The sequence below is a fragment of the Ictalurus punctatus genome, chromosome 4 (genome assembly GCF_001660625.3).
Source record: "Ictalurus punctatus breed USDA103 chromosome 4, Coco_2.0, whole genome shotgun sequence".
In the NCBI taxonomy this organism is placed as follows: Eukaryota; Metazoa; Chordata; class Actinopteri; order Siluriformes; family Ictaluridae; genus Ictalurus; species Ictalurus punctatus.
The window spans coordinates 3,531,275-3,554,507 of NC_071284.1; the positions used below are offsets into that span (position 1 = coordinate 3,531,275).

Genomic DNA, 23,233 nt, shown 5'->3' on the forward strand with positions numbered 1-23,233 from the left:
TGTAAAGTGGGTGCTGCTAATCTAGAGCTTCACCCTTATTTAATCACAAAATGATCCTACTAATAGCTTTTATCAAATCGAACCATTCATGGTTTAACAGGTTTTGAATTAATCAGCACAGAGTGTGCGGGCGTCCTATGAAAGTCTAGTCAAGTAACTACAGGGGTTCCTCAACGGTTCTTTCAGTAGTTAATGGTTAGCTTTGTAAAGGGATTCTACTTGTTAATCAAATGTGCTTGCTAAAATAGTAGCCCGAGCGCTGAGAGTTAAGTAGAAGCAGGTTGAATCTACGATATAAGATAAGAATATGAGAAATAAGGATTACAACATGACATGGTGTGCTTTTATAGGAAAAGAATTGGTGTAAATCATTGGTGTGGTATAATGAAACAGAGTTACTGTTATCACCCCCCAAAGTCCTCTTATACACCACAGCAATTTTCAAATGACTATACGTTATATCTATATGTTAGAGCTTTAAAATCAAAACGCCTGGGATATTGGCATGTCCAGTTCCTAGGTACAGAACATGAGGGTTAAATTCTGTATGAAAAAGCATTAACAGGAAGCACATCCAATCTAATCTATATATCCAATCCTGCAGGAGGGGTTAGGGGTAAGGGGTGTAAGCATGTAGTATTGGGAGTGGGCTATAGTCTGGAAGTGCTTGCACTGGTACCTGGTTGGGATGCAGGTGTTTGGCTGGAGACAGAACACCGAGGGCCTGGTGTCTCTATAATTATAAAATACAGTGAAGGACACAGTGGGTTTTGAGGTCAAAAGGCAAAGGGGTGGGGAGCTGGGGAAAAGTGGGACAATAGGAGCTAAATAAACGTTATGTCAATAGATTTACAAGCTAAAAGCAAAGACGCAGACAACACATTGCGCAATCAATCGATACAAACCTCGACTGCATTGCTTCCAGTCTTGTCGTAAAAATCAGGGTCTCCTGGAAATCATAAATGTAACTGTAAGAACTTGTATTTTTCAGTATAGTCAGTCTGCAGCTTCTGCATGAGTGTGCATGTGTGTGTGTGTGTGTGTGTGTGTGTGTGTGTTTGTGTACCTGCAGGAGATATTGGTCTTGAATGCATCTCTAGTTGGCTGCCATTGTTCTGAGCAGTTGTTCTTACCGCCTGCTGCCTCTCTAATTCCCCTGAAATACAACACACACACACACACACACACACACACATACACACACACACACACATGCATACATGTTAGTCATGACAGCAACTTTCCTGCGAGCGCACACTGTAAAAAACCACTTCATGTAACTGACATTACATTCGATACGGATCTGTTCCATTTCAGCCACCTCGGCGATGCTCTCTCGCAGATCCTCCACAAACTTCAGCAGCTCTTCAGAATTCTGCGAGCAGAAACTCAACACCTGCTTCTTCTCCGACGAGAACGGAGACAAGATGGTAATACCATGAGGGTAATCTGTGAAAAAAAAATACCCTAACATGAATACAGTGACGTGCATAAGTATTCGCTCCCTTGAGCGTGTCCACATTTTGTAGTGCTACAACCTAGAACTTAAATCAATTTACTGAGATTACAAGTCTCAAACTGTATCTTTACAAATTAGCCTATTTTTGCCATTGCCGTCTGTTGTCGTCAGAAGTCGCATACTTATTAGATTGTTTGTGCCATTAAAGTGGCACACCTGTTCCTGGAAAGTCCTAGAGAACATACCTAACCCAGCAGCATCACGAAGACCAAGGAGCTGTCCAAAAATGATGGATACGTATCATCAGGGTTTTTGGTTAAGTTTTCAAACTGTGAAAAGGGTAACTATGGAGGAGCTAGAGAGACCCACAGCTCAGATGTGAGAATTGGACAATGCCACAAAGCTGTGCTTTATGGAAGAGTGGCGAGACATTGTTGGAGACATGGAAAAAGGTTCTATAAGATCAAAATTGAGTAGACTTGAGAAGACCATCACCACAATGAAGCATGGTGGTGGACACTAGCATCACATTGAACTTTACAGTGGGCAGTGGTGGCTTGACGGTTAAGGCTCTGGGTTACTGATCGGAAGGTCAAGGGTTCAAGCTCCAGCACTGCCAAGCTGCCCCTGTTGGGCCCTTGAGCAAGGCCCTTAACCTTCTTTGCTCCAGGGGTGCTGTATCATGGCTGACCCTGCGCTCTGACCCCAACCTCCTAGCATGCTGGGATATGCAAAGAAAAAGAATTTCACTGTGCTGTAAAGTACACGTGATAAATAAAGACTTGTTATCATTACCCTTGGTTGAAGATGTGCAAATATTCAAGCCACTGTAATTAACCAATAGACAACTATGCCATTTTTTATTTAAAATGATGTACTATCCTACGTCAGTATATGTTAATATATATATTACTGTACGTAATTGACCAATTTCAAACACATGTCCACATGTGGAATATAAGTGAATGTCAGTTTATGCTAAATATAATGCTATGAACCCGTGTACTCTTGTATATCAGGTTTGCGTATAGTTATATATTTATTAACACATGCTTACACTCATTTTCAAACAGGTGGAACTGCATCCCCAGCAGACCCATGGCTTTACAGAAGACATATGTCGCTGCACTCTTCTTCTTGGGACACAGCTTCAGTATCTACCAACACAGAACACACTCTTAATCCACGCAACTGTGTGTGTTATGGCTCAGTGTGTACATGCGGCTCAGTGTGCAAACGGCGCTGGTCTGGAATAAAACAAGCGTGAAAACAACACAAGTTACTCTAAGATGAGATTTGTCTTAGAGTTGATATTAGACAGTGAAAGTGAACTGTAACACACATAATGTTGTATATATCGTGTGCTACACGAGTCTATTAGAGGGATCTATAATGGCCTAGATGTGTTTTTTCGGAAAAAAATTCAAATGTCACAAACATTTCTCGGTATATTTATACCTATTCTTTAGATTTTCTAATTCTAGAGGATTTAACTCGCATCCTTCTCTCGACATTTAACCAAACCTGTTAATACAGGCTGTTCTTTTGACTGGCAGTGTATTATGTGAGTGTGTTTTTAATATCTTGGTGGGGAAGAAATGTCCTCATATGGATTGGAATATCTAACAAGTTTGACCTTGTGAGGACAATCGAGCTAGTCTTCACGATTATATATTTATTTATTACAAAATTGTACTTCAAAAGAGACAAAAAGGTTTTATTTGGGTTACTGGGGTTAAGGTTAGGGTTAGGTTTTAGCACCGCATTGATGAGTATGTCAATCGAAGGTCCTCACAAGGATAGTAAGACAAACATGTTTGTGTGTGTACAGCAGAGTTACCCACCACGATGAGGTCATTAAAGAGGAACACCTCTCTCTGATGGGACGCTTGTTTCTGTGGCTTGTTCACGTCGCTGACTTCATAGAGACGACTGCAGCACACCAGCCTCCGATGTGGTACAGACAGGATCTGAGAGAGAGAAATAAAGACAGACGAAACTACACTTCAGAGTGTGTACGCGTTTAAACGCTGAGGGTTTGATGAAAAGCTCGCACCATTAGCACAATACATTCATACATTCAGTTCAGTTTCGAGGTGCAATCCTGAATAACGAGCTCAACGAATGCTATAATAGGAAACACGGGTCTGTTTTCTGTTCCTGATTGGATGGTAGACTCACTGTCTTCATTCCCTGAATGTTCTGCTCCACCCTGGTGACGTACGTCACATGGTCCTCGTTGGAGCGGAGCTCGCGCTGTTGGATGCGCTCATAAATGCCAGCCACCATCTCCCGCGGAATATCAGCTCCGTCGTCAACCCCTGATAGAACCAGAGTAAAGTAGGGATTAGTCTGTAATTCTGTGAGAGAGAGAGAGAGAGAGAGAGAGCGAGAGAGGACATCGCATGTTGTGTGTATATAAATATAAACACGTTTAGACTAGGGGTGTAACCATGACATCATGTACATCATGGAAATCAGCATTCTGTTAATTATTCATCGAATGCAGTTTCACTGTTTGAACACCAGATTTCCCAATCTATTCAACCCATAGAGCTAAAATATATATAGAGGGCACATCGGTCACATGATCACATTCTTTCATGGAAAGCCTGCGCTGTTACTGGGAATCATCTGTGATCGATAGCTCCAGATCACAACAACCGACATGCATCTGTGGCAGTGATGACTTGACGGTTAAGGCTCTCGGTTACAGATCAGAGGGTTGGGGGTTCAAGCCCGAGCACTGCCAAGCTGCCACTGTTGTGCCCTTGAACAAGGCCCTTAACCCTCTCTGCTCCAGGGGCGCTGTATCATGGAGGACCCTGCACTCTGACCACAACCTCCTTACATGCTGGGGTATGTGAAGAAAAAAGAATTTCGCTGTAATGTACACGTGATTAATAAAGACTTGTTATTATAGGTTATATGGTTAAAAAGCATGTCACATGTCAAGTAACCAATCAGTGACCAGTTAACAGAGCTGCTAGCCCCACCCACTTTGTTTATACCATTGGTTCCTATTTGAACAACCCTTGTGTAGGAATTAAAAATTGTACAACATGAATCCATTATATATTTTAACGCTGTCTGCTGCTTGTAAAGTGAATTACGATGGAAACCACTTCCGTAACTAATCCCTTCTTGCATTTTCAATCTATAGTATGCTCGACTCATCAGTTGGATTTTAAGGTAAGGGGTGGGGTTAATCAGCTCAGCTCTGAGAAGAGGTGGGGCTAATTTCAAGGCCAGAGAATTATGCAAATAACACAAGCATGATATAATGAAAATGACAAGATCTATGCACTGCAATATTGTGAAAAACTTTTTTTTTTCCCCCAAAGACATCTCAAAAATCAAATGTCTAGGGACACTTTTAAAATATTACAGTCCTTTTAACGGTGATGAGAATCAAAGTAAAATCACCTCGGAGGTTGCGTATAAAGTCCTCGAGGAGCATCTTGCGCTCGGGTTTGATGTTAGGGCTGTACATGTCGGTGTTGAGCAGGACGATGGCGAAGGCCAGGATGAAGATGGTGTCGGGGTTGTGGAACTGCTGAACCACATCAGGGTTACACATACAGTACCTCTGACTGAGAGAGAGAGAGAGAGAGAGAGAGAGAGAGAGAGAGAGAGAGAGAGAGAGAGAGAGAGAGAGAGATGAAAGCAAAATGAGTGCATGACAGAAGTAAAAAAAAAAGGACAGATGAGAGAACAGAAAAAAGGACAAGAGTGAAAGATAGCGTTGGTGCACTTAGTCTGCCTCATGCCTCGGGCTTGGCGTTTCATAATTTTTTTTCCATTAAGGCTCTTTGGTTCAGAATAACCCTCAGAGGATTTTAATTCTTCAACATATGCACACACACACACACACACACACACACACACACACACACACACGGCTAAGTAATGTCATGCTTGAGAAGTCACAACGTTTTATGTGTGGGCGTTATAAAATTCCATATTTATGTGTACAGAAATTTCAGACATTAAGCTCCCTGGACAAAAATGAGACCAGACTAATACTAAAACTAATACTTAGTCATGTTTCCCCATCACAGGAAAGTCTTCAGGACAGAGATTTTATGACAAACTGCATTTTCTTTCCTCATCAACTTCAAAAGAACCTACAGTAAAGGACTGTTTATGTCCTTTATAACGTAAGTGACAGAACAGGAACTAACTTGTGTTAAGGACGTTCCACAGCATTAAATGTAGCTATAAATGGATAAAACATAACACGTGTTGTTCTTTACTAAATGAAAATTGTAGCTAATGATTGGCATTTTTCTGTGATATATCATGCCAGGACGTGCTGTTGTAGGAAAATAATCAACTTCGGGGTGATAACTCTCTAACTCCGATTACCATCGAGTGGTTTTTTTTCCCTTACTTATCTTATTACTTATCCTATTTTATTTCAAACGGAATACATCAATGTTTTTTGTGCGTTTCTCACCTGAACGCCTCGATGAGCCTCTCCACCTTCTGAGCCTCTCCCTGTACACGCACATGAGCCTGAAACTTCCGGAGAGCCTCGTCCAGCTCCAGCAAGGAGAAGTCCATCTCATCCACTACACAGCTGGGAGACAGACAATGCAAAGTGAAAGCTGTGTGTTTGTACGGTTTTCATCGTAAATAAAGCCTGTGGGGAGAAGTCAGTGATTCGCAGTACAGTGATACAGAGCTTTACAACTGGTCTGAAAGTCGAAAAACCTCCGGTGCCATCTGACGTCTGTAATCAGGTTCAGAAGTTCCTCCGAGTGACTCTGCTCACCTGACCTTCGTTAACCTCTTATTTATTAAAGCTGACATAAAGAAGGAAATAGTGAAGGAAGCTGTTCATTGAAGGAAAGTGAAATGAGGAATTAAAGAAATGAAAGCGATGAAAGAAAAACAGGAGGCAGCGGAAGAAGGAGAAATAAAGAAGCATGAAAGAGAAGGGATGAGAGAAGCAAAAAAGAGAAAGAATGAAGAGAAAAAGATAACTGACTGAAAGATGGAAAAAGAGAGAAGCAAAGAATAAAGTGACAGAAAGAAAGAAAGAAAGAAAGAAAGAAAGAAAGAAAGAAAGAAAGAAAGAAAATAAATGGATGGAATATAAATGGATATATATATATATATATATATATATATATATATATATATATATATATATATATATATAATACCTTTACCTTTTTTTATTTAAAAAACAAAAACAAGAAAGTTTAGAAATAAACAGTCCACTCACTCAAGAACATCTCTGTTGAACTGTCTCTTGCTGTTGCCCAGGAACTCTCCAATCATCTGCCGGCTTAAGCCCTTCCTCTGCAGCAGGAAGTGAGCCACGCCTATGGCTGTATCAGGGATGAACCCTCGTGAGATCAGGAACTGGACGCCTTTGTCTGGGTTTCTGCACACAAGGCAAAGTGGGTCTGAGCACCGAGTGTGCAGTTAATTACACTTCAACTAACAAAGTTCTTCAGTTATTCATTCATTTATCTTCAGTAACCAACTAAATGCTACAAGTCTGAATAAAATACTTGCAATTCTAGAGCTCAGGTTTTCAGACGTGTCTGACGTTTTCCATCTGCACCACTCCGGAGCATTTTCAGTGCAGAACTGCCATAGCCTATAATTTGCGTCCATTTTTAAAATATATGAAGCAGCAACCAAACAACTGTTATTGAGCATTGAGTGCATTCAAGAGCCTTTTATATACACACAGAAGCCAAACAAGCCAGTGTCCATTTTTATTTCTGACCTCAACACTGAACATTTTGAGGTGAAGAGCAGGAGCTAGTCAATAGAGGTTATAGATGACATAAATGCAGCACTCAACTCACTCAGGGTTTAACGTTGTGTAATTTAGTGTAACTCAAATCACAAGTCTTGATGTCCAGGATTTGGACTTCATAATAATACCCATTAACGTAATTCTGTTGCTGTTGCTTGCTACTGTTTGAAATTTAGCAGAAGAACATTTAATAGCTCCCGGTCTGTGAGAAATCAATATCTAACTGCGATGGAAAGTCATTTATATACTTATATGCCTGTATTCCTTTTAAGTATATTATTAGCACAAGATAAACTAAAGTATGAGGACACAGTAGTGCTGAGCGGTAACACGAGCAGCAGGCTTATGTAAGCCACAGCTGGCAGATCAGCTGGGCTACGACCGCGGTGTTCTCTAATGACTCTTACATAGCATATGGACCCTGCTGAGGAACATCTGCCTCTCTCTGCATCCTGCTCAGACTCCACACTGCACACCTCCACCCTCAGACTTCGCCACGGGATATCCCAGAACCTTCCTTTAACTCAATCCCGATCCAGCTCAAAAGTGTCTGCACTAATGATGCATTTATTTTCCCAGTTTACTCAGATTGCATGTCTCCTACGGTAGGTCCTGCTCTGTATGAGCTGTAAGTACTTTCAGTCATTATTATTATCTATGTCATGCTGTTGCAGTAATTCTGAAAAGATTGATGTTTAAGGGTTCAATTATAAAAGCAGTAGGAATGTAGAAACAGCGAACTAATAAGAAACTCTAAAGAGTGTCCCTTATATGGAAGAATAACTTCTCCCCTTCTCCGATTACAACCGCGCCCAGGGGTCCTGCTTAGGGCTGTGATTGTACAGTGATTGAATTTCAGTGTGGCCCGACTGCAACGCAGTGGTAGAAGTGAAATACTTTACAATACAACCAAATATTTGTTTGATTTCTTATCAGTCAGCATTATATTCTTAAAAAGAAATGCCTGTTTCAGGTTGTTGTTTTTTTTAAATGGCATGATTGTATTGTTTGGAGTGGATTGTGAATTTGCAGATGATCTCTGTATGTGTCTGTTCATTTAACGTCCTGGTTCAAACATTATTTATTATTACTGCAAGCCTAAGATATAAGATATAATTATGCAAATCAAATGAAGCTAGAAACGTCACTAGCATCGGGTAAGACAATCACATGTTACAGCCTTTAGATTTAATAACTGTAGACTTTTTGATTATTATTATTATTATTATTATTATTATTATTTCGATAGATATTGTATCTTTAAATAGAAAGGATAAATGTTCATGTTTTTCTTGGTTATGGTTTCTGTTTTTCTTGAAAAAGGAAAGGAAACAGTAAATTAGAAATCATACTTGGTAGAGGAAGTGACATGAAAAACCACGTAGCCATCAGTTTCAACGTATTTCAGGGGAAAAGGAATATATTTTCTTCATCGAGCAAACAAGTTCCGAGAATAGCCAGGTAGTTAGCTAGACTAGATACATGTAGTTATAAGTAGCATGACCCTGCTGAAAAAACACCCCAAAACATTAGAAACCATCGCAGAAATTCTAGTGGTTTCCACTACAAATACCATTACAAACCATCAGCTCTTAACCATTAGAACCATTACTAAATGGTTTCCATTAAGTATGAGGACGTATTAAAGACATAGATCCTTAATGGTATACACTAGACATAACATGCCACCAATAGAAGGCAACAAATTACCAGTAGAGACCCACAGGGACCATTACAGTTTCCATTAAAACCAATATTATCCCATTTAAAACCATTACAAATTCTTTTAGGGATTCTATTGCAGTTTGTTTTTTTTTCCAGCAGGGGAACCTTGTTCATATTAGCTAGTTTGCTAGCCTTGTTGATATTCAGCAAGTAAATCGTTTCTTGTATGTTTATTTCTAAATGTATCACCAAACTACATCAATACTAAGTTACAATCAGGCATACAATATACGCATCTATTTTATTTTAAACCCATTTTGCTTACTACAGCTAATGTTCCCATGCAGCCAGCCATATTGAATTTTCAATCATGTCATATGACTGCTCAAAAAAAACCAAGACGGGTAATTTCCCGGGCAAGAGACGCCAACTTCCTAGACTGCATCCCGTGGGGGTTTTCCAAAAGGAGGCAAGGCTCATTCCCTCTTCATGTAGACTGGAACTATAACTATTCTTGTCTCACAAAGAACATTCTTCATCTAACTGTCAATATTTGGCTAAGGTGTGTCTCAGAGGGCAGGTGATACGCCCAGACGTCTACACGTCTCTCCACCACTCTCTAAACCTGAGGCCACAACTGTGGTCAAAAACAGGTCTCACGAGCCTCATACATTAATCACTACCTCATCTGTGTGCATTAGTCAGCTATTAATGTACAGTACTAATATAGTATAGTATAATACAATACTCACTTTATTGTTCTACTTGATGCTGTCAGGAGATTAAATCGATGTAGTCTAGCTCTAAGTGTGTGGAAGTACAACAAACTTAGTCAGTTAGAGTAACTGACAGGTACTGTTGACTCTCTTAACAGCATTGCATTTTTCTCAGTTTTTAAATGCATGTAAAAACAGAGGGAGTCCTGCTGCCACCCAGATTCAGTCCCAACCAGAAATAAATCACCTCTTAAATCTTATTAGCAGAGCAGTGCTGCCCAGAGTTGTCTTTCCAGGCAACTGTGTATTTATACTACATGACCAGTCATTCAAAAACTAGTCAAAATCTCTTTTAGGACATTGCTATTTTTAGGCCGTGCAGCAAAGAATGCATCAAATCACACTTACACTCATAGACACCTGCTCCAAATGTTCAGGTTCAGTGCTTTTTCAGGCTGTAAATGTGCAGTTAATGTGCCAAATAATAAATCTACGCTATTTAAGGATGTACCAGAAGGCACAGAAGCTCCGTATAGCTGGATGGATGGATGGAGGATGCAATGTCTAGAGCAGCATTCGTAAATTCGGCTTGTGCTGCTTATCTGACTTTAACCATTAGAATTCACTTACAATATGTGGATTTCATGTACGTTTTATTTTGCTAAAGGAGGAATTAGAGCAGTAGGAACTCATTTCTGGAACAGGCAGAAGTGGGAAGTGGTTCCCAAGGGGTGTAAGAGAAAAGCATTTGCCTTATTGTCAGGAGACTGCAAATCCAAATCCGGGCAATGCCACAGCGATCCGTAGCCGGCGGTCCAAGAAAGGAAAACTGGCCACTCTGTCTTACAGGGAGGGACGGCAAAAACAGACTTGTGCACACCTTTACACTTATAAGTGATATCAAATTCTTAGTGGTCCATTAAAGAAAAAAAAAATTCCCAGCAATATTTCCAACTAATCGATAAAACCGATGATAATCGATAATTTAAATAATTGACAACGAATTTCATTATGGATTAGTTGGGTCTGTGACGTCACTGTTGACCCTACCACACTGTATTTTCCACTGCCCCAACCAGTTAACATCTCCACAGCAGTGGCTAGGCTATTAGTTGAATAGTCAACTAGTCTATGCAACCCTTAGTATGCGGATCTGTCAACGATGGCGGTATCCCACCGATCGACCCGGTCTTAGAACGTATTAGAAATGTCCTTTAACGCTCCAGTTTCTTTCTTTTAATCAATGGCTTTAACACATGGTCAAAGACTTTCATTCCGGTGAACACTTTAATATCTGCTGACTCTTTAACTTCCGTTAAATGCAAATGCACGGTTCATTACTCAATCTTTTTGTGACCCCTTCACCCCAACCCCCTTCCAAAAAAACCCCCAAAAACCTGCAAAACAGCCTGAATGTGACCAATGACTGAAGAGCTCACCTGGTTACCGTGGCACCCATAGAGATGCTCACGTCAACCATATTAAAAGGAAGATGTGCTGGCGTGTCAATACAATGGCTGTGTGTGTGTGTGTGTGAGAGAATGTGTGAGTGTGTAGCTACATATTAATGTCGTGTGAAAAGGGAATAGAGACGTGATCAGAGCAAGCAGGCCGCTCTTGTTTTGAGAAACAAATGTTCTGAGTGGGAGGCTAGCGAGATGTGTGAAACAAACAAATGCTAATTTTCACCTTTTTTGTCTTTTGAAAAAAAAAAATTCATATAATGTAGTCATTCTTTAGTCATTACAGCCCATAATATTACACAACATATACTACAGAAGTGTCTCTATTAGTTTGTGTTGGATTTGAAATCACAGGTTTATATTAATTGCGTTAATACATAATTGTGTCTATAGTAACAGCTTCAGTAGCACAGGATCTTGTACGGTAGATGCTCCGCACATTTTTTTAAAAAAATGTGTGTAATTGTTGATATGGTGATGCTTTCTGTGAGGAGATTTAAATTCACCATTTTTTTTTTGAAGGAGTCTCCATTATCAGTGCTTTGTAACAGTCGGAGGTAAAAACTATTTTTTTTGCCTTTGTTTAATCTAAAAGGACAGAATCCTCATTCACCTCACAACGTAATTTTATTTATTGACATATATTTTTTTTTGTCACAATGTAGAACTTTTCTCCTGTGTAATTATAGTCGAAAAATAGAACCTTAAACGTTAAGTTTATTATCTAGTAATTCATACTGGATAATGAGTACAATTTCTCAGTAACTACAAGGATGTCTACAAGTCACTTACAAGACTGAACTCAAAGCCACAATTTAGACTGGCATTAGATGGATTGTTAATGAAAATTGCAGTGTATTCAACAGAGGTCGTAAAAGTACCTGCATTCTTCACTCAGGTACAAACACAATGACTCATCGATATAAATCCTGAAGTGCAGCTTAAAATTCTTTTCTTAAGTTGAAGCAGAAAACTCGCACATTTACTTAAAAGTCCAAAAAAACGATTCAAAAAAGGAAAAGACAACTGCCTGAGTTTAAAGTTTTTAGTTCCTTATGGTAAATTAGTGTCTCTTTCACCACAGAACGAAGGGACAAGGGAAATCGTTCAGATCAGATAGATTAAAGTGATGGGTATGACGCCTCATTCTTGCTGTAACATCTATTAAAGTTTAAATTTGGTAGGAATTATACGAATTCTTTAAAGCTCCTTAAGGTCTGATACTAAAGAGACACTTTCTGACGTTATAAATGTGTGATTATAGAGATTTTTGAAAATGTATTGAATAAAATTTAGATTTTGTTTCTTCTGAAATGTAGGAAATAAAAGTAAAGTGCAGAGACTTAAAGCCAGACTTAAGTAATCGTACTTAACACGTCTGGTACTCACATGTTAAACAGGTTGAGTCCGATGCGGTATAGACGCTTGCGTGCTACGTCTGTGGAGAGTGTCCCACAGTGCGTGTCTGGGCAGTGTGCACGCGGTAAGGACATGATCATGTTCTCGCACGCCGAGGTGGATGTGCTGCTGCTGCTGATTGGCTCGGAGCTGTTCTCTGACGCACTCTGATTAGTCAGCGGCTTCTCCCAGGCTGACTGTGCAGATTCTGCTTCATTACCAGTTGGCCGCTGATCCAGCGCTATCTCCTCACTAGGGGGCGGGGCTGGGAACTCAGACTCCGCCGTGGTGGACGATTCTGATTGACCCCCACTCTGCACCCTTGCTTGAGGCTCTGTGGGAGTCTCCTTGGAGATGCCGTTGCCTAGGGAAACGGACTCGAGCACAGAGGAGGACAGGCGAAAGTTGTGGTTGTCGATTTGTACTGTCACGTCTCTGAAGGCCATCATGAGCTTGCTGGCGCTGCGAGGAATGTTTTCCGCACAGGCTTTCTGTGTGGCCTCTTGAAGGGTGGTATGGTCCATCAGTAGCCCCTCTGTGGCTGGTCCAGGAGGTGTGGTCACCCCTGGTGACCTCGCCCCCTCCCCGTCACCGACAGAAGTCCAGTTGCTCAAGGCCTCATCTATGGAGCGGGCTAAGGACTGCACCTGAAATGTAAAATATAACAGAATGGAAGAGAATTCTGTGGCAATCAAAATTATTCAACCCCCATTGCAAATCAGGTTTATTGTCAAAATTTCAATGAACAAATCAAACAAAAGCAACTGAAATAGTTCAACACAATGAATGTTTCAAGTGGTTTCCCCAAATCCAACTGAAAATGCCTTTCTCCAGTCTCAAAATTATTCAACCCCTTCATGGCAAGCATCTTTAGTACTTAGTAGAGCACCCTTTTGCTATTATGATGTGCTGCAAACGAGATGCATAGTCAGACACCAGCTTCTGGCACTGTTCCTGAGGAATCTTAGCCCGTTCCTCATGAGCAATGACCTCCAGTTCAGTAATATTCTTAGGCATGCATGGTGCAACCACCTTCTTCAAATCCCACCAAAGATTTTCTATGGGCTTCAAGTGGGGTATGGGGTTCAGGTGACTGTGACGGGCCTATAGAATCTTCCAGGAGTTCTTCTGCAACCAAGCCTTGGTGGAATTTGAGGTCTGCTTGGGATAATTTTCCTGTTGGAAGGTCCCGTGAAGCCCAAGCTTCAGGTTCCTCACAGATGGCATGACGTTTTCTCCTAGGATTTCCTGATACTTCAATGAATCCATCTCACCTTCCACACGCTGCAGGTTTCCAGTGCCAGAGATTGCAAAGCAGCCCCAGAGCATCATGGAGCCACCACCATGCTTGACTGTGGACAGAGTGTTCTTTCTTCATTCTTCTTCCTCCAGACATACCGCTGATCCATTGTGACGAAAAGTTCCAGTTTTGTTTCAGCGCTCCACAGAACAGAATCCCAAAACTTCTGTGGCTTATTTATATGATTCTGAGGTGACTTTTCTTGTGCTTTTGGGTCAGTAGTGGTGAACGTCTTGGAGGTCTGGCATGGAAACCTTCTGCGTTTCGTACGCTCCTTACTGTGCTCACTGAAACCTCAGTGCCTGTTGACACCAGGTCCCTGCTGCAGGTCTTTTGCAGTCAGTTGAGGGTTTTTCACAACCTGCCATCTCAGGAATCTGCTTGCAGCCATTGATAGCTTCCTTTTTCTGCCCTGTCCAGGTATTTAATATATTTTCTACCTCTAGCCAGTTCAGGTATTTCATGTGTTCCAGTATTTCATGTGTTCAAGCACACCTGGTGCGACTAATGAAGCCCTTGATTAGTCACATCACTTGTGCTTGAGACAACACCTGTTTTGTATATTTATGCTGTTGTGAGGGATTCTATTCAGGGGGTTGAATCATTTTGAGACTGAAGAAGTCATTATAAGGTGCATTTTCAGTTGAATTTGGGGAAACCACTTGAAGCATTTGTTGTATTGAACTATTTCAGTTGCTTTTGTTTGATTTGTTCATTGCAAACAGCTGAAAGTCTGCAAATTTTGACAATAAACCTGATTTGCAATGGGAGTTGAGTAATTTTGATTGCAACTGTAGATGTGAAGCGACAAATCCAAATGATCGGCTTGAATCATTCCTTAGACCAATCCTTGGTTTCTTTGGTTTCTCCGTTTCTTCAGTTTCTCACTCAAAAATTTTAGTCCGATCTGCAATTAGTTCATTTACTGTTCGACGGGTAAAAATGGAAGAAGAACTTGTAACCATGGTTTCTTCTTGTCCGGTCATATACAACCTCTTATTAAATGTGCATAGAGACAATATGAATAAAAATAAAGCCAGTGTCTGCTATTCCACAGGACAGTCCATGTCCCAAAATGACAACAACAGACAACCTTACGTGACTATGAGACAATGTGAATGTAATGCAAGAATGAATAAGAACTGTAAAGAAAGAGGAGCTTTATCAGTTAGAAGCTTTACCTGTTCGCTGAAGGTGTCCTCCAGGTTTGTGAGTGTGTTAGTGGCACCTGTAGACAGCGAGCTGGAGTGTGTGAGTGGGATGCCCATGAGAGAGCAACCCTCCATCAGCGCACGCTCAGCAGAGAAGCCGTCTCTCTGCACCCGCACCCTGCGCACAGACATGCGTCGCGGAATGCCGCTCTCCAGAACCGAGTTACGTATCTTCTGGAAGTTCTTGCTGAGCTGGTACTGACGGAACGCTGTCTGGATCTTACAGGCAGCGCGGCGGGAGATCAGTGCACCACCGTACTTCTGCTCCAAATCCTCGATCTGCAGCAAGACACAGAGTGAGAGAGAGAGAGAGAGAGAGAGAAAAAATAGACACAGAGATAAAGTGATGATTTTGTGGCAGCATACCAGGATGAACACATAATACATTCACACTCCTTCGCACTGAAAAGGTTATTTACTTTACTTTTTCACTTGTTACCATGGAAACATGCTTGATCACCAACCTTTATTAACAGCAAGCTGATTTTAGCAAAGCCTCCCACGTACAGCAGCGTGTAACCCTTTCTCTTTAAGTTCAAACTCCAATGAAGTGGATAATTAATTTGGGTAAAAAAAAACAAAACCCTGAAATATATGTGTGTGTAAAAATTGAAAACACTCACAAAAAGATATAGAAGATTATTATGGAGGATTCCGTCTTTCATGCGGACAATTTAGCAGGTCTTAACTCAATAAACGTGCAGTTACATTTATATAGCGCTTTTCTAGACACTCAAAGTGCTTTACATAGTATGGGGGGGATCTCCTCTACCACCACTAGTGTGTAGCATCCACCTGGATGAAGCGACAGCAGCCATAGTGCACCAGAACTCCCACCACATACCAGTTATTAATGGAGAAGAGAGTGATGTAGCCAGTTCAGAGATGGGGATTATTAGTGGGCCATGATAGAGAAGGGCCAATGGGGGAATTTCACCAGGACACCGGGGGTTACACCCCTACTTTTTTATGAGAAGTGTCCTGGGACTTTTAATGACCACAGAGAGTCAGGACCTCAGTTTAACAGCTCATACAAAGGACTGTTTTCACAGTATAGTGTCCCCATCACTATACTGGGGCATTAAGCCCCACACAGACCACAGGGTGAGCGCCCCCTGCTGGCCTCACTAATACCACTTCCAGCAGCAACATCAGTTTTCCTCAAGGGGTCTCCCATCCAGGTACTGGCCAGGCTCAACCCAGCTTAGCTTCAGTGGGAAACCAGGCGAGAACTGCAGGGAGTTACAGCACTGGCCATATTTGGGATGTTTCTATAAAAAAGTGTAAAATACATGGATGAGTAAAAGTAAATCTATTATTTTAGACCCACAGTGTGATTTACTAAAACTGAAAGTGTTGTTATCTTAGAATATTAACAGCATTTTAGAGACGATTCCTTAATATGACCTCAGAGTGGAAGATACAACAATATGTACAGTAAGAAATAAAAAATGATGCAACATGCTGCTATAGGAACATAATATAATCAACAACATGGTGGCAGAGTTGCAGTTCATTATTTTCCTATAACAGCACATCCTTTTATCATCTTTTATTCCTATTATACCACAACAATTTGTCACTGAGTACAATTTTCTATTTGATTAAAAATGGCATGTTTTATCTGTTCATAGTTACACTTTATGTTGTGGAACATCCGAGAAGCAAGTTCCTTCCTGTCAGCGCTTAGGTTAAAGTTATAAACATTCGTTCCATCAACAATCTCTGTTTTATTTTCTCGCTCCTGACATTAATAAGACAATTCAAAATTGCAGCTTGGAATATTACAGAGAAATGGAAAGCGTGAACTCTTCTTTCCTGAAGACTCTCTTTTGAAGTTACACCTTTACACCGACACTGGAGACTCCTTCCATAAATGCTAAATAAGTTTTACATTTACCTCACAGAAAACTTGCATACTATAGAAACAATAACGGTTTCGAATACAGTACGTGAATATACAGTAAACCTGCCGAAATTTCATTCCTCGCTGAGCTCGACAGCATTTAAAGAGCTTGTGAAAAAGCATTCATTTAGATATGTATGTGATCAAAAGAACACACTCATGGCTACAGTCTTTGCTTTCGCGTAGACATCGTAGATTTTTTTCACAGCCTTTCATCAGTGTTATATAAACGACACGTCGTTTTGCATACATGTGGCAGGTTTCAGTTTTACTCTTCCACGAGATCCAAACTCAGCATGACTACGCAGAATAATTAGCACATGCAAGAATCTCATTTAAATCGTGTTTCCGCCCCCTACTTTCCACATGACGGTAATAACCACCTCACACCCACTACCTTCACACACAATTTAACACCCTGTACACACAAACGAGCAACTTTATATATATAGAGGAGAGCTGTAGAGTCTTATAGAATCTTACTGTGTTCTGACCATGTACTTCACAGAAACAGTGTAATTACTGAAACTGTTCAAATTTACTTGCTTAACTAGTAAGGTCAGTGAAAGTGGTGTTACAGTAAAATTTTGAGGTTGTTTTTTCTCTCACCATGTTAATCCAGTTTTTTATCAAAATGTCTTCCAAAATTTTTCATACTTACTTTATTATTATTATTATTTATTATTTGCTTTTTTCCAGCTAGCCTTTAAGAACCAGCTAGCCTTTGACAAAAGAAGAACGTATCGAAATCGTCCTCATGGCTGGATTAGGAAGCTGTCGCAAGCTTGTGATGGACTTTAACAAGAAACAGGCCGAGCACATCACACTCGACACAACTGACGTGGTACTGGCAAACGCCGTCCCCTGTGTGTGGAGACTTTCTGGAGACACTGTAGTTACAAAAATTTATCTAATCATGAGGTATTTAATCATGCCCTCTTCTTTCTAACAGCTGGAACATGTTTGGAATTTCAAGCCCTGGTTTATTAAAGCTGTGATTGTGTAAAATCACCCACGAAAAAAAAAAAATGACAAGCTGATTTGCTAACAAGGTCTACAAAGAGTAGTCTTTCATGTAAAAAAATAAATAAATAAAGTCGTCTGTTTTGCACATTGGCTGTAATTAACATGCAATGTTAGACCTTTTCCACCTGAAGCTCTGTTTATGCAAAATGATTATCACCCACAATGCAATTTACTGCTGTGATTTTCTCATATACTGTGTGTGTAAACCAGATGTATTCGAAATTTCCTGGTTTTTTGAGAAAACCCAACCCATGACCTTTAATAACCCCAAGATCTCAAACTATCACAGTGTATACGTATAAAAACAGGCCAAGTCATTCCATCTACCCAGGGCTTTTATTGCCTATTATTATCTAGCTACTAAAATAAAATTGCATGGAACCAGGTGAAAAATATCTCGTATGATCCAAAAGACCTGACAACCCCTAGAGGAATAATTCGCAGTCCTACCATCAGTATAATCCTTTAACACATTGCTTTAATGTTTAATGTCCTTGCTGAAACTATTAAATCTTTCCCACACAAATCAGTGGAAAAAAGTAGAAGGTTTTAGACTGGCCGAGTCAGACTTTAACCCAGCTGAGAAGCATTTCACTTCCTGAAGAGGAGACTGAAAGGAGAAACTCCCCTGAAACAAACAACAACTGAAAGAGGCTGCAGTAAAAGCCTGGAAAAGCAATACAAAAGAAGAAACCGACAATTTGGTGATGTCAAGATTGATCCGTTCTTATACTTTTGTGCGCCTAAAAATTGGGTAGTCTGATACAAAAGGCTCTATGTTTTATGTTGTTTAACATATATAGATGTAAACAACAGGAAATAAAAGCTAAAATCCTAAACTCTCATCTTATATCCATCTTTTGATCTCAAACCCAAATATCTTTGGACAAATGAACTGGTCTTGCCGTTCCAATAGTTTTGTTGGGGACTGTATTTATTTTAAAAATATATATATTTTCCATCTCGCCCCTCACCTGCACGCCACAATTTGAATAACTCTAATGTAAACTGATACGACTGAATAGCAGGTATTAAATTTGGAGAAACATATTTTTGACAAAATGACAGTTTATTATAAGACCGATTATTTAAATTAGGTCTTAGTATCTCAACATAATCAGAATGTTTGTCAAAATTATGATCTCGTGTTACTCACACTCTGACCTACGACGCCACGAGCATTTCATCAGTGTCTAATTAACATAATACACTCTTTTATTTTGCATTCATTTCGTATTTTTAAAAGTCTTTTTGAAGTGCCTCGTCCCCTTTAATCTGCGATAAACATGAAGTTTAGTTTCAGGGAGCCTCTTTATTATGTAAATTTACTGTGGCTATCAAGAACATGTACAGTATGTGTTGTTTCCTCCGTCTACTTTGCACATGACATTATTCACACAGTTACTTTTTGTAAATCACTTGCAACAAATGTAATTTATGTCACTGCGCTACTGTTTATTTGGCATCTTAGTAGATCAGGGCCTCAGTGTACTTTAGAGCCTCATAGTACCACACACTTACCCAGTTAATACCTAGAACTCAGAAGCCTCTAAAAGGAGCCGATACCAGCTAGGTTCATGGGTAGTATACCTGTTTTTGTTTGAGATCAGGAGAGAGCTTATAGTCCGGCGTGTGTGAACAGGATGTAGGGCTCAACTGAGCAGCGTCCTTCTGGTCTTTCTCATCCTCTCCTTCAACCGGATGGACTGAACTGCTGAGTGGACAAAGACTTTTGATTACGCAATGTAGGACAAAACACATGAAATCACCAAAAGATTATGATTGTGTCAAAGTCTGATGAGCTCAAGCACTGTCTTGTTGAATTTCTGTAGCTATATTTAGACCAGGGGTGTCCAATCTTATCCGGAAAGGGCCGGTATGGGTGCAGGTTTTCATCCCAACCACGCAGAAGCCACACCTGAGTCTATTGAAAACCATGATCAGCTGATTAAACAGGTGGAATCAGGTGTGGCTCCTGCTTGATTGGAATGAAAACCTGCACCCACACCGGCCCTTTCCATATAAGATTGGACACACCTGATTTAGACTATACAGTACAAGGGTTGTATTCAGAGTGAATTCAGAGGAGACTTAATCACATGAAGTGAGGAGTTAATACTGAAATTAAACACACTGGTAGAATGATCCCAACAGGATGGGATTTGGCCAAAACAGAATCAGGTCTCAGTTCACACTTTGATTAATCGTAAGTTCTGATTCATTTAGCATCCACAATGCGATTTACTCATTTACTGTGTCTATTATCGAATAAGACCGAACAGCAGGTATTAAATTTGGGGAAGCTTCTTTCCTCCAGTTGAAGATAAAAAAACACAGTATAAAACAATGACACTTCTTTTTACTGTGATGAAGTTGCTCTCATCATGTTAGACACATTCACAGCTCCGATGCTGACAGCATTTCAACACATAGCATTTCACTGTTACAACGTGTAGCACAACAAATTAAAACACCAGATGATCAAGTCCTGTAGCTATATTTAGGCTGTATAACTACACAAGGGCCCTTTTCAGAGGAGAATTAATCACACATAGTGAGGAGTTAATACTGGAATTATGCACACTGGTAGAATTAATATCTGGATTTAAGAGCTGCTCTGAGGGATTTGCCCAAAACAGAGGCAAGTCTTAGTTCTGACTCAAAGCTCTCTCATGCATTACTTACTCTGGAGATATCCAGTATTAAGCCCAGTACCACCGTTTGACAATCTGTTGTAACCACAATGTTCCATGTTAAAGTTCATGTTTTGGGAAAATATAAAAGCACATCATATTAAATCTATCAAAATGTCAGTCCTGTGTGCTTACTGTAGATCTCAGCAGTGAGATAATTAATGTGGGTGGACTGCTAAATTTAGACACATTTTCAGAGATGGCAAATTAACGTGTTTATCCAGAACTATTTATGACTATCAGGCTCAAAATATTTTCCATTGTATATATCATGTTATTGTTAGGGGTTTATTTGAACCTTTGTCTCATGGGGAGATCATTGTGTTTTCCTACCTACTGATCTATTAAACGTGTGGGAACACACATTTAGGATGCATTTTTAAAAGGAACTTGGTGTAAATCTGTCTGCTGACTGCAAGGCAAATTGAATTTCCAATAAAAGCATTGGCAAGCCCTTGATTTAATTTTAAGGAAAAGCTTCATGGGGAAGAGCTAATTCGCAGGTTGGGAAAAAATTACGCAAGAAGTCTGAAAAATCATTTGTGGCTATGAGGGAAATGTACAGCATGCGCATTATACATTGGTGAGAACAAATTAAGAGCTTTAAATGTAGAACAGAGGTGGTAGAAATATAAAAATTCCTTTCTCAAATAAAAGCGCAAATATTATAGTATCTAAAAAAAAAATTCGGGAGAAAAAGAAAATGGGGGAAAATATTGTGGTTGAAAGGTAAAGCTCACTAAAAGCGTTAGAAATCAAGATAGATGCTAGACAGAATGGTATAAAGACTGATTCCCAAAAACAGTGCATAATTTCCTTAAATTAGTTTTTGGAGTCATTTGTAACCAAATCCAATGTTTATAAAAAATCTCACAGTTCATTCTAATGAGCATATAATTAGAGCAGTACAGGAAAAAAAAAATTCAACGTTAATCCTTTTAATTTTTTTTCTGCATAAGAATGTTTGTTTTTTTTCCTTTGAAGGAGGCAAACAGAAATGGATAATAATCTGTGTTCGACTTTAATATCTTTAATAGTACTGTTGCGACTTGGAACTTTTAAAAGTATATATATATATATATATATATATATATATATATATATAGTATACGTAGTTTTCACCCCATGTGTACTGTAAAGGATTAGAATTTGCATATATCCTGGGTAATTTTTCTGATTTTCTGGTACTCAATACCGGAGTGAATGCCTTCATTGAGATTGACAGGATTATAGATTGTGTATTCTCTACTTCAGTAAGCTCAAATGGCTTGTGCTTGCTCTCAGTTTGTCTCTCCTGCTGCAGTTCAAATGATACCGAAAATCTGTGCGTCATCCATCAAACTAACACAGAGGCACCATTAATAATGAAACTGTCGCATAACCTGCCAGAGCCCAGAAACGCCTGCTAAAGCTAATTCGAGTTAATCTAGTCCTTTCTAGACCAACCCACTACTGCAGAATTCAGTGACTTGTGAAAACTGATTGACCTACATTTACAGTCTTTTAATCAGTACTGAATCAAAGCCCACTGCTTCCTCAGAGCTAATTAACACTGCTTAATTACACCATGACGTGCTGCGTGATACGGTCGCTGCGCTATCAAGATCTTCACAGAAACAATTCCCCAACTGAGCCTTTCATTAAAACCAGGGATTTCTCACAGTGCGCAGCAGAGAAATCCTAACAGTTACACGACTATCATTGTTATTATTATTAATATTATTACTATTATTATTATTATTATTAGTAGTAGTAGTAGTAGTAGAAGCAGCAGTAGTAGAAGTAGTAGTAGCAGCAGTAGTAGTAGTAGTAGTAGTAGTAGCATTAGTAGAAGTAGTAGTAGTAGTAGTAGCAGTAGTAGTAGTAGTAGCAGCAGTAGTAGTACTAGTAGAAGTAGCAGTAGTAGTAGAAGTAGTAGTAGTAGTAGTAGTAGCAGTAGTAGTAGTAGTAGTAGTAGTAGTAGTAGTAGCAGCAGTAATAATAGTAGTAGTAGTAGTAGCAGCAGTAGTAGTAGTAGTAGCAGTAGTAGAAGTAGAAGTAGTAGTAGTACTAGTAGTAGCAGTAGTAGTAGTAGTAGTAGCAGTAGTAGAAGTAGTAGTAGAAGTAGTAGTAGTAGTAGAAGTAGTAGTAGTAGTAGTAGCAGCAGTAGTAGAAGTGGTAGTAGTAGTAGTAGTAGTAGTAGAAGCAGTAGTAGAAGTATTAGTAGTAGTAGTAGTAGTAGTAGTAGTAGAAGTAGTAGTAGTTCTTGTTATCTTAATTTTATTTTGTTATTCAGTTTTTATCTTTCTTTTCATGTTACACATGACGCGGACTCAACTGTACTCGAAAATTAGTCCAAAATGTTCGAGTCCGTGTCAAGCTCGAGTACAAATTTACCCGAATGCGTGACAAGTCCTTGTTCATTCATAACCGGACTCGTGTGCCCCAACTCTAGTTCCTTCCCACCTCTGTATGCAGCCAATGTAGATCAAATGCACTGACTCTCTTTTCCTGGTAAATTTCTAATCACCTACACCATTACATCTTTAACACAATCTTTCATTTTGTGTAGCTGTACTGATGAATCTAAGGAAACTATAAGTATAATTGTGTATCATCAGTATAGAAAGAAGAGTGA

General features: G+C 39.7%; 1 protein-coding gene across 1 annotated transcript in view; it reads right to left on the minus strand.

Annotated features, from left to right (window-relative positions):
* iqsec3b (IQ motif and Sec7 domain ArfGEF 3b) overlaps positions 1 to 23,233 on the minus strand; it is a 39,934-nt gene that overhangs the window by 4,705 nt on the left and 11,996 nt on the right. The window contains exons 3-15 of the mRNA XM_053677838.1: positions 19,514 to 19,634; positions 14,962 to 15,270; positions 12,472 to 13,127; positions 6,693 to 6,854; positions 5,919 to 6,041; positions 4,886 to 5,052; positions 3,641 to 3,780; positions 3,304 to 3,429; positions 2,517 to 2,616; positions 1,291 to 1,449; positions 1,067 to 1,156; positions 906 to 949; positions 680 to 733 (exon numbers count right to left, since the gene is read on the minus strand). Of these exons, the coding sequence (XP_053533813.1) occupies positions 680 to 733; positions 906 to 949; positions 1,067 to 1,156; positions 1,291 to 1,449; positions 2,517 to 2,616; positions 3,304 to 3,429; positions 3,641 to 3,780; positions 4,886 to 5,052; positions 5,919 to 6,041; positions 6,693 to 6,854; positions 12,472 to 13,127; positions 14,962 to 15,270; positions 19,514 to 19,634 (2,251 nt within the window). The remainder of the gene's footprint in view (positions 1 to 679; positions 734 to 905; positions 950 to 1,066; positions 1,157 to 1,290; positions 1,450 to 2,516; positions 2,617 to 3,303; positions 3,430 to 3,640; positions 3,781 to 4,885; positions 5,053 to 5,918; positions 6,042 to 6,692; positions 6,855 to 12,471; positions 13,128 to 14,961; positions 15,271 to 19,513; positions 19,635 to 23,233) is intronic.